Consider the following 12885-nt stretch of genomic DNA (forward strand, 5'->3'; position numbering starts at 1 on the left):
TAAACACAGTAACGTACTGTCAACAGATAAACAGTCCATACTATCTATGCTGCCCAAAGCATAAAACATGCTCTCTCAGGACAACTTTGCCAGTGCTGTGATGGAACAGACATTTTACAACTCTGGTGTTGAATTGCAAAATAGCTTCTATGAGTCAAATTTCCCAGTGTGAGTATTTACCATGAGCAATCAGATTTTCTCCTTATGTGGCTGATTTTAAGTATTAACATATGAGATTTAAGCAATCATTTCAAGAATTTAAGTATAACAAATGGAAGAACAATACAATATGCTTTTCTTATGGCAGCCTGGCTCACCAGTGTATCTAGCAACTAATTCAATGTGCACTTTAAGGACACATTTAGTGTGCAGCCCGAATCCCCTTCTGGGACAGAACATGCATGGGAAGTCCAGTGCTTTCACCATGTGTGGCAAAGTAGCAGACAACTTTTTAAAAACTGCTGTTGGAAATTTGGCCTTAAGAATATAGATGTAACATAACCTTTGAAATTTCTAAAAATTTAACTGAAGGGTATGGTTTTAAAAGCATGTTCCTAATTCAGTCTGAATACAAATTAACATGTTCAATTTAGAGCATAGATACTATGTACGTCAATAGATCTCATTGATGCATAACATCTCTTATGACCTGATCAACAACTTCAACAGACAGCACTTGATTTCAATGGGCCAAATGTCCCTAGTTGTACATAACTATAAACAAGCATTATAAGGTCCAAAAGGATCATTTAAGCAGAAGAATACATACATGGAGAAAGCTTCCTTTCATAGTCCTTCTGAGGACACTGATACAAAAGAAAGAAACAAGGTGGTTTTGTCATCTGGTGATGGAACATTGTGGCTGTTTTAAGTCCCTAGTGTTATGGCTCTCAAACTTAGCTAATTAAGACATATTTCACCAGAATAAAATATTTGTAAAGTCAGCGTGTCCCTAACAAGAAGCTATGTTGGTTAAAAAGATTCACAAAAGAAATTCCCAACATTCTTCAAATATATTCAAATTACTTCCCTAATTAATATTAAGGATCGAAGCTTTTGAGACTGATGTCATAGGGAACAAAATCTTTTTGTTTTCTGATCATATAAAATGATGGCAGTTTTCTTATCTGTACAGATTCTGAGCTCTCTGAGTAAGCTTAATTTGAGAAAAATGAAAGTCATTGCAATAAAGGAGTTTATTCTATTTGCTTTAGTGACAGTGGTCTTTCTAACATCGAATAGTATGTGCCTAGATGAACCGATTAAGTCCAGTCTGCAGAGCACAGAAGACTATGGTGGTAAATATTACGAGGTAAGAGCTGTATTACTATGACATTATTTGGGGGAACTGTGGGTCAGATCCTGAGCACTTTGAATTTTTTGGCAAAGGCTCTCCTAACTTCATTGCACAGTATATTCAGCCTTACAGCACGAGCAGCATGAAAAAAGCTTGTTGAAAGAATTTTCAGGAAATTCATATGCTCGGACACACATACTCTGTAAATCGATTCATGTTTCAATTTTCTTGCAATACAGCCTTGCGATTAGGTTCAGACTTTTTCTGAAATGTTTCTTACTTACACAGTGGGGTCTCAATTAATATTCCTGTCAGGCATTTTATGCACATAATATAACAGATACATTATTAATCCAAAATTAATAAAGGCATGCTTGTAATACTCAAAGAATAATGATAAACAGAGAACATTATAAATCTAATATAGTTAATGGTCTTAAAATTCTACTCTGGAAATTGACTATAAAAATATCTTTGCAGGGTTGCACATTTATTATGTCTCAATAGATGCCAAATGAAATTTGCACAGTTCATCTATATTATTTTTCTTGTCTGCCCTGCAAATACTCCCTGGGAAATGAAAGCCAACCTCTCTTTTTGACTCATCATCACTGGTGTAATAAAGATTCTTCAAACCAAACTACAACTTTAATTATGCTAGTGAAATCCTCTGGTCTTCAGCTCACTGTCTTTTATATACTTCAGAAGGGGTGTGCAGGTGCAATCAGAGGGATAGTTTATTTAATGTTTTAATCATGGAGTATGAACTAGAATGGTTCATTCCCCTTGTCTCCCAGTAGCTGGAGAAGCTCCCAAATAGGGACAAGGAACTGAAATGAGGATTAGTAGCATTTGTGTCTTCAACTGAAATTAAAAAACATATTTGTACCTATTTGCTGTTAAGGCTTGGAACCTTATTTTTGTCACAAAAATAAGTGACTTACTTTCAATATGCCCAGGGAAGGAACACTGCCATATAAGAAAGGGTCATGTTGATATAGCTATTTTTCACACAACAGCTGTCCTTTACATCATGAGACAGGTAATATGCCAGGCTCAGTTCTTCATTGTATGCCAGCACAGACACAGAAGGTAGATTTTGTGCTGGTTGCATAAAAATTAGGAGCGCAGGAGCTCCTAATGCATCTTGTGGACTAGTGGAGGACTAAAGGAACTTAAAGCTCAGGGCAATCTCTATGCTGCAAGGCCAGAACAGGCATGATGTGGACTTGACCCAAACGCTTTCCATTCATTTCCCTGGCTGTTAGCCCAGCAGGATACTGGGTCAAAAGCATCCACCCAATGCTTAGGAAGAAATGAGCTACACCTTCAGGTGGCTTGGCCCATCCTCCTGTTCATCCAGACCAGATGAGTAAGAGGCTAGGTCTGTGTCAAGTCACTAAATATGGTCAACATCTTCCCCTCCAGACAACTTCAGTTGGTGATATTAGCAAATGTGGACCCGACAATGACTCTTGTCCACACTTAACCGATGGCACAGGTACCAACACCTATGCCCAGAAATATTTCCAACTGACACCACTTGATCAGTTGTGGATACTGATATGGAGATGTGCTCTTGTGGTCAGTGTACTGAAAAGGTAAGCAGGACAATGTCTGCATGTGAAGTAATCCATATGAAGTAGCTCACATGACAATGAAGTTTAGCAAATACAGCTAAAAAGCATTAGATATCCAAAAAAGAGTGTTACCTAGCAGCTTTCTAAGGAGATATGAAAATGAATACTTTGTAAGATTAATATCTGGAGTAATGCCTTATAAAATGATAGTATCCTTTTTTAATTATTTTTCTTTAGATTAAAGGTAATATCTTGGAAGAAAAGCAGAGGAGTGTCAATTTTGAAGAAATGAAAGACTGGGGATCAAAAAATATCATTAAAATGAACCCTCCTACAGTAAACAAGATGCCAAATTCAGTTGCTAATTTACCTCTTAGATTTGGAAGAAATTATCCAGAAGAAAGAAGCATTAAACCAATTGCTAATTTGCCTCTGAGATTTGGGAGAGCTTTTGGAGAGAACATACTTAGGCATGTTCCAAAGGTATCACACAGGCTTGGGAGATCTCCCCTTGTTAAAAGTTCCAGTCAATCACTTCTAAATTTGCCACAGAGATTTGGGAAGTCACTGTCTGTCAATCTGTCTCAAGACATTCAGGAATCTGAACCAGGTAATACTATGCAAGTGTTCAAGCCATATATTAAAATGCATATTAAATCACAGGTTAGCAATGATCACATACAACCAGACTTCAAGGGATATTCCCTAAGCATTTAAATATGAGTCCAGTTTGCCAAAAGAAAGATTTGTAGGTCATCAAATCAAAAGTCTCATCACAAGAACTAGTAGAGAATCTCTTTATGAAATCTTTTCTAATGAGAAGATGCCAAATAGCCAAAGCTGAAAATGTTCATATGACAAGATTAAGTTTGACAACACTTTTTAGATCAGGTTTCATTTTGAAAAGTTTAAAGCTTTGGTGAAAAAGGTTCAGATCATTAAAATATCCCATTTCAGCACTATAAAATGATCAAACAAAATTACCTAAAAAATTACTCTTCCATTTTCTAAATTTATGTAAATTAGAGTTAAAAAAAGGACAAAATTCTAAGCTGAATCGCAGCATTTTGAAAATGCTGGTGTGTTTTTCTCATCCAAACTTTTTTTTTTTTTTTTGCAGATTGTCTTATTGAGACAATGTTCGAGATTTTGATTTTTCATTCCAAGTTAAGACGAATAATTTTTTGGACATCTTCAAAATTTTTTCAGGATAGGAAAAATATTTCCTGCCCATTACTAAGAATAATTTAAACCATCTCTTCAATAACAGTCCTTCTTACCATATATGCTGCTTTATCTGAACTGTCCATTTGTCTTGGAACCAAGTTTCAGTTGTCTACTCTTGACTTGCATCTGACACATGCATAAAGTAGAAGTTCAGGCCAGGAAAGATAACTGATATGTCAGAAGCCAAGATTCTTTCTTATTTGATTTGATTTCTTTCATTCCTTTCTCACTGTCTTACCTGATTATAACAGATTTTGTTTTATTTGTCTGATATTCTTAGGGACATGAATTCTATCAGTTACGTTAATACTGGAATGAAATCATGAAGACAGAATCTGAAAGACTTGGAAAAGCTGCAATGTGTTTTCAAAAATAAAGGTCATGAAAAGGAAACATATGAGAACTGAAATGCAAACCTGTCTTCATGTTATGAATAATGTATTTATTCTGTACAAACCCTTGATGTATAAGGCAATGATAATTGTAGTGGCTGTTGTAGTAATTACTTCAGTGGCAGTGTAGTATAATTCTCTTTACTTCTGTGCAACTTACGTCCTGTTGGTTGTAAAACCTGATTTCAGAGCAATGGCTGTATAACTGAAAGCATTTTAAGCAAAATTAAAAGAAGCATAGTATGAATAAAGAAGCATGGTACAATAAAAAGAAGCCTATGATGTGAATAACAAACAGAAGCAGGATCAAAGCCACCGGTACCCTTTGTGTCATATGCACCTAAAGAAAATCAAGTAAAATGTAGAGAAAGCACTTTTCATATTGTTTATGAGTCATGTTAGATATAAATCTGAAAGGCGACTTGTCAAGAATTTGCGATAAATAAAACCTAGCTTCTTGGACCCCCACAGAGGAGTAACATCTAACCAAAGTCACATTGTAATGCAGTTATCTTGGGTTTTATATCTGAGATAATGCCCTCCCTAATGTCCCTAAGATCTGCCCTGTGGATGTCCCAATTCCTCTGTTAATGTGAATGACATTACAGCTACCAGATACACATGCAGAAAGGGCTACTCCATTACAAGCCCGTATTTCTATTTCATATTTCTTATGAAAACGATTCCCTTCTAAGAGGAATATTGTGTGTTTAGGCTTCCTCCAAAATTGAGTTTTCAGCAAGCTTTGAAGAGAAGTTGAATTCACACCTGTTACAGGGTAGCCAAATCTGGTGGACTACGGGTTCTAAGGGATTCCTTCTTCTGGCCCTCACATGCTGCATTACCTTGACGCCACGTCTGACCAATGATTAGGCTAGGCATCCCCAAAAAAACACACCACACATAAATACACGCACTATACAGCCACAGCTGACTACCAAGAGACAAGAGAGCAGACCTTTACAGTCTCCACACACACACCAACAAGACTGACATAAACATACAAATGGGCTGATCCTCTTCTCACTCACAGGCTAATCAAACTGAAGGCTTGCTAGCAGATCTCCCACCCAAACACATGCAAACAGGTCCTGCAGGGACTGTTCCAGACCTGTGGTCTCTCCAGCAGCCGGCTCTCAGACCCTTGGTCCCTCCACTGTCCCAACCTATAGTCTCTCTGGTAGCTGGCTCCCACACCTCTTCTCCTGCTCACCAGCTAGTCCAGCTTTAAATTCACATTAGAATCACACACACAAATGGGTCCCTTCATCAGCAGCCATTAGATGCTCAGTCTACTCAGTAGCTGGTATCCAGACAATCCGCCTCTCCAGTTGCTAGCCCTCAGACCTGCAGGTCCCTTCGACCCACGGTCTCAATCTCCAGTTGCTGGCACTCAGATCACTCACTCTACTCACCAGCTAGCCTGGCGTGAAATTTGCTAGCAGATCATACACATACAGGCACACAGAATAAAAAGCACACTCAAATAGGAAAACATTCAATTACTGAGTTTAACAAGAACATAAGACACACTGTGATGATCAGGCACAGGGCACAGCCTGACAAAAAATGCTAACAGCAACTTGATTGCATGCAGCCAACCTCTTTTATTCCCCCTCTTCTCCATTTTCCCATGCTTGTTCTTCCCATATCTGTCTTGATCCCTCCCTTTGACTGTCTTTGGCTCTCCCCTAAACATCTCCAAATAAGTTTAGCACTTTCCCACATCCCTTAAAATATCCTATAATAAGTTTTATGTGATCCTACAAACCCTCTCAAATATCCCATTGTAAGTTTGCTCTTTCCCATGAGGTCCGTGATAACCAGTTACAGAGCTCTGGCTGAACCTCCTCAAGGCGTTCAGTGATTTCTTTAGGGTCCCATCAATCAGTGATCTAAGAGTTCTGCTCTTTGTTACTGTCTTGTTATCTCCTCTTCCTCAGGGTTTGGGCATCTGAGAGTTTAATTTACTACTTCTCCTGTCTCTTGTCTTAGTCTTTTATGCTGAATAACTAGTAACCAGATATCCTTACATTCCACATATCTTTAGAGGAACCTGGAAAAAAACCCTAATCAAATTGATCCTTTATATCAGATAAATTTATAGTTGGGACAGAGCCTTAGTTGCCGTTCTTTACAAAGTTAATGAGGCTACTTGAAATGCAACACTTTGCAACCTGTGGCTGGTGAATCTAATTCAATTCGAAGTAGTGAGACCACAGTCCTGAGAATATCTAGTCTCTCTACTCACTCAGACTTGAAATATCAAAGAGATAGGGACTTCTAAATGGATTATAAACAATGAGATTGTACCTTTTGAAAGTAGAAGTCCCAGACCAATCTTTGACCTTCTCTCTGAGTCTCAGAAAACACTTTACCTAACAAGTGCTGGTGAAAGACCAGTTTTGCAGCATAACACTTGGATACTGCAGCCAAGTCCATGCTGAAGGACACTGGTCAACAAATTGTGTGGGGAAAAGTCCAAGACCCAGCCTATGAAGTAGATGTCTTGTCATTGCCTGCCACCAGAACAGGATGTCATTCTTTCTTTAGTCAGGAAAACTGGGATCTTTAAGTGATTTACAGTCAAACGAACAGTAGAAGGAAATGCCGTGAACTTTGAGTTGTGTTCTGGTCCTGAAAACCTCACTGCACGTCATGTGAACCAAGATTTGTGAGAATCCCTGAGCAGCAATAGAAGCTGCTTTTTTAAGGCACATATCACCTAGCAACAGGGAAAGGGTACACATCAATTGGCATTAATGATGGCTGCTATGGGAGGAAAGCAGAAGCCCAAACATTGGCCCAGCAGCAAGTACAATTAGGTTGCCCTCTTATTGCAAGCTCCACAGCACGGATGCAGCAGATGGCTGTTGATTTATTTTCCCTCAGCAGAGGAAGAACTAGGTGAAAAGTACATAAAGGAGGAATTATGCTATGCCGCGCAAAATTTCTGTTTGGCTTGAGAGCATGTGAGCCAAGAAAACAATCACCAGATAGTGCAACGGGAGGAGAAGGGGCACAACAGGCAACATACATTGCTACAGCTATTACTCACCAGATTATTTATTATCCATATACAGATATTATTCATGAATTGGGAAAAAGCAAGGAAAGGACTCAAGTAAATCAAGTGACACACTATCGAGGCTTACTGGCATGAATTCTAGTAGGGTTCAGGAGCTCCCAGCCTTCCTTGCCATACACATAATATTTATGTCTGTTATTAAAGCCTCCATGCAAAAACAACACCAGGCTTATTTTAGATTCTGCCTTAAGATTATAGAGAGGACAGCTGACAATCTACTGATTAATTTATAAGTCCGAGGGCTCATCAAGTTGTTGATTTCAATATATCATTTGGACAGATTTAGTGGAATGTAAAGAGACACTGTTGTTTTACCCTCAGAAGGAGCCAAAGACCTGGGCATCTGGCATGTGAAATCTGTCAGTCTTAGATTCACTTCAACTGCTTTTGCAACTGTCTTTTGCATCTTCTTCAAAAGATGACAACTGGGCTAGCCTTGGTTCATCACAGACCACTAAAAATATCCAAACCCTAAACAAGATATTTTAAAAATTGCCCTGTCTTGAACAGTACCCATTAGCAGGAATTGGAAATGTTTTCATTAGTGACACCCACTAAAGTACATCTAGCACATATGCATGGACACCCATAGATATCCAATTTGCACTTGTGCTGCTCTCCTGAGGACATAAGGTGTAGAAGGGCCTTGGCTAGTGCCACTCAGATCTTTTGTAGCACAGAATATGGGTGAGAAAAATCTGTGCTGTTAGGAAGGGAAAAAGAGGCTTAAGGTATCCTTATGACTATTTTATCTCAAAGAATGATGGACACTGTAAGAAACATTTTTTTCTTCTTTTCATACCTATGTATGTGGATCCTATGAAGTGATTAGCCAGAAGTTTGGTCCTATAGCCTTACCTGGAACCATATCCAATTAAAATTTTGGTGAAAACCAGCAAAAAATGGGTTTCTCTTACAGATGTCATACCAATTATCCACTTAGAGTCCTAGAGTTAACTTGTGGAAGAAATATTCTAGATAGGCTTTCTGAAAACTGATATATAATTGTAGGCTACCATTCTACTTGCATTATAAGAAAAGTAAATGGTTATAATAGTTTTCTAAAAACAGAAGGTATTAAATGCTATTCAGATTCATTCCATCTCTTTATGACCATCCTCCCACCTGCTGATAGTGCATAAAGTAAGACAAAAACAAGAAGGTTGCTTCTATTGTTTGCAAGTCTTAAAAAAGGAGTCAGGTGATTGAGACAGACATAGGTCAGAAAAACCTTGCACAGGAAAATTCACCTTGCTACATCCCAGATTTTCAGAGGCACCCAAGTAGTGCTTTGTCTCACACAGCAGCACCTCAGCAGATAATTATTTCTTTTAAGGCCCTGCTTTCAACAGGATGTTGGACCAGATGATCTCTAGAGGACCCTTCCAACCCAGACTTTTTGTGATTCTACAATTCGTCAAGTTTGGGAGGTGTGAAGCTAGGACAAAACTATTACTTCACAAAGGAATCTTTATTTTTACTTTCTTATATACCTTTATAACTTTGACCTCAAGTCCCTCACCAAGTGTAGGTCACTTTCACAGCAGAAGGTTTCCTAAGTCAATAGCAGTAATAGTGCAGGTAGGTAGGAGCCTTTAACTGTTCCCATCTTCTGGAACTTGCTGACCACTTGGCAGTTTCCCCCTATTTTGTCATATTTAGGACACCTGTTCTGGTTTTGGACCTTTTGCACTTAATATATTTATCTCATCTGTGATGCTCATAACAATTGACTTCTACCACACTTATCAATTACCATGTTCATTGTCCTTAGTGTGACATCCAGTTACTTTGTCTCTTGCAACACATTGAAAATTATAGGCACAAGCCAGAAAACAAATAGAAGTCAGTTTACGGCTCAACAAAAAGAGTTGAAAGCAAAGCATGTATCAGAAACTTCCCTCTTTCACTTCTCTTAGAATTCCTGCAATTCAGATGGACCCAGAGGGTTGATCTTACATATATAGCTATAGGCAGCCAATAACCAAATGAGGAATATTTTCAATCCTTTCAATTACAGCTTCACATTCTACCTATTGCAAAACATTTATTCTCCTTTCTCCTCAAATATATTTGATACCTCAGCCATAATGAAAGAAATGGTTAAATATTAGAAACAAAAGCTAAATTTCACACACTACATACCGTAGCACAGATGCACAGACATGCACAATGCAATGTAGGCCACATATATTGTGTCTACATATATTGTAGGCCACATTAAGTCATCATATCTGTCTTTGCAAATAACACATTTGTACACATACTGGTAACAAGTGATAGATGAGCAATGGTTCCAAAACAGAGGCCACTATTAGGCATATCCTAACTCAAAACTCTGCTTGGGTTTTGACTCTTAGTTCTGAAAGCCACCCTGCCTCACATCAAAAAAAACATATTCAATTACTTTGCATCACTGAGATTCAAAGTATACAATAGATCACCTTATACCTCTGAGGAGCTTTATACTAAATTTTTCAGTTGAAAAAAAATAGATTTACAATCTGTGGAGATGCTTGTAGTGGGTTGACCCTGGCTGAATGCCAGGTGCCCACCAAAGCTGTTCTATCACTCCCCTCCTCAGCAGGACAGGGAAGAGAAAATATAATTAAAGTCTTGTGAGTCAAGATAAAGACAGGGAGATCACTCAGCAATTACTGTCACAAGCAAAACAGACTCGACTTGGGGAAAATTAATTTAATTTATTACCAATCAAATCTGAGTAGGGTAATGAGAAATAAAAACTAAATCCTAAAACATGTTCACCCCACCCCTCCCTTCTTCCCAGACTCAACTTTACTCCCGATTTTCTCTACCTCCTCCTCGCCAGCAGCGCAGGGGGACGGGGAATGGGGGTTGGGGTCAGTTCATCACACATTGTTTCTGCTGCTCCTTCCTCTTCAGAGGCAGGACTCCTCACACTCTTCCCCTGCTCCAGCGTGGGGTCCCTCCCATGGGAGACAGTCCTCCACAAACTTCTCCAGTGTGAGTCCTTCTCATGAGCTGCAGTCCTTCATGAACTGCTCTAGCATGGGTCCCTTCCACAGGCTGCAGTCCTTCAGACACAAACTGCTCCAGCGTGGGTCCCCTGTGGGGTCACAAGTCCTGCCAGAAAACCTGCTCCAGCATGAGCTCCTCTCTCCATAAGTCCACAGGTCCTGTCAGGAGCCTGCTCCAGCATGGGCTTCCCATGGGGTCACAGTCTCCTTCGGGCATCCAGCTGCTCCGGCGTGGGGTCCTCCACAGGCTGCAGGTGGATATCTGCTCCACCGTGGACCTCCATGGGCTGCAGGGGGACAGCCTGCCTCACCATGGTCTTCACCATGGGCTGCAAGGGAATATGTGCTCTGGCACCTGGAGCATCTCCTCCCCCTCCTTCTTCACTGACCTTGGTGTCTGCAGAGTTGTTTCTGTTGCATATTCTCACTCCTCTCTCCCGGCTGCAATTGCGCAGGGCTTTTTTTTCCCCCCTCTTTAAATATGTTATCCCAGAGGTGCTACCACTGTCACTGATGTGCTTGGCCTTGGCCAGCGGTGGGTCCGTCTTGGAGCCGGCTGGTATTGGCTCTGTCGGACATAGGGGAAGCTTCTAGCAGCTTCTCGCAGAAGCCACCCCTGTAGCCCCCCAGCTACAAAAACCTTGCCATGCAAACCCAATACAATGCTGAACAGAGACAGTAAGGTCTGATGAGCTCCATGTGCTGTTCATTCCCAGCAGGGCTTAGCTGGTCGATTTGCACGAATTAGTGAAGGAGAACAGAGGAACTTTTTAAAATCAGCTGCTTCTCTTAGCTGCTCAGCTCTGTGGGTACATAAAATACATCTGCATCTTGGGGTAATGAAAGTGTTTAGAATTAACTATATTATAAGACCAATATGGAGAATTTTATTTGTAAAAGAATGGAGACAAACTTTCTTTGAACCCAGCTGTTGAAGAGAGAGGCTCAAGGAAAAAATAAAAGTAAATGTTGGGTGCTGAGCTTGTCTTTGAGTGTGGTTACCTTTTTGACTAAGTACCTCCTTGCCCTTAGAGACCATCATCAATTTTGAGACCTGCAAGTTTGCCTCTCCCTCAAGAGGCATTTCAAATGAAATGGTACAGCCTAATTCAGCAGTTGATTTCTTTTGGCAGCTATGAATGAGAAGACAGAAGTTTAATTTAGATGCCTGTGAAGAAACTAAATACCAGTGAGGGTATACTGGGGAACCTATAGTGTAGTTATACTGGGATCACATATGGCTTATGGAATCTTGAAAGAAGTGTGAACGCAGGTGATTCTGAATTGCTCTTGAACTAGAAGTGTCAGTCTTGTGTGGAAAGAGCAGGGGAGAGGAAGAGAGCAGACCATCTTCAGAAAGTACTTCCTGTGCTGGCTCAGTCACCACCGTATGCTTCTCGAAGTTCCATATTTCAAGACATTTCCTAACAAATGTATTTTTGCACATATTTATACTGCGTATGAATTTATGGATCCCCAGGGGTGGCCTGGAGGATTGCAGAGCCCACCCCCATTGCAAATGTATAACTAGTGATAAATTCTTTCTGGGTCTTATTTCCATCTCATGCTAAGTGCAGATGGTGCAGTTTGGCATTGGCATAACAGCAGCGCAGGCTGTGCTTTGCAGGGTGATTGTCCTAGTTACTCCAGGAATCACAGAGATGAGGATATGGTAACTCAGGCTGACTGTGAAAAGGAACACATAGGAGAAAGTTTGCAGGTAATGTATAAATTAATGGCTTTTCTTCCCTGTTTTCCAACATATAACAGCAAAATATTCTCATTCGTTAGTATTATTTTGACAGTGAATAATCTGTTCTTGTTTTGTATAATACTGTTCTCTTAAATCACTATTGCATTATATTCTCTCACGTCTGCTACAAAATTTCTTGTTCAGATCCTCACCATGTAACAAGCACTTGAAATGTCACTATGCATGCATGTATACCTATTCTGTCTCTGTATACTTGATCATCAGAAAATGTGATAAGCAGCAGTCTTAACTGAAACAATACAACCCTCTATAAGCCTGTATTTGATAGCATTATTCATACAAGGGATACATGGTAACCCTTAAACTGTATAGGATCTTTGCAAAATGTAAATTGGCATTGTGGCCTGACCCTCCCCTCAGTCTAGGATAAAACTAAAGTAAGTCCATTGGAATCAATGTATTGATTGATTGATTGACATGACATGGAAACTGAGTGCATTTAACTTATAAATAAGTTAAAGAATCACTGAAGGCATGAAAAAGCTGCTGTGAGCAATTATGCAACATTTTTCATGTGAACGGGCCAAA

General features: G+C 39.6%; 1 protein-coding gene across 1 annotated transcript; it reads left to right on the plus strand.

Moving 5' to 3' along the window:
• The first annotated feature begins 1137 nt into the window (after positions 1 to 1137).
• Positions 1138 to 4852, plus strand: NPVF (neuropeptide VF precursor). The gene is made up of 3 exons (XM_030009705.1): positions 1138 to 1312; positions 3115 to 3487; positions 4385 to 4852. Exons 1-3 carry the CDS (start codon positions 1172 to 1174, stop codon positions 4390 to 4392), a joined length of 522 nt encoding a protein of 173 aa, XP_029865565.1. The 5' UTR covers positions 1138 to 1171; the 3' UTR covers positions 4393 to 4852.
• Positions 4853 to 12885: the final 8033 nt, after the last annotated feature.

Source organism: Aquila chrysaetos, chromosome 3, assembly GCF_900496995.4.
Source record: "Aquila chrysaetos chrysaetos chromosome 3, bAquChr1.4, whole genome shotgun sequence".
In the NCBI taxonomy this organism is placed as follows: Eukaryota; Metazoa; Chordata; class Aves; order Accipitriformes; family Accipitridae; genus Aquila; species Aquila chrysaetos.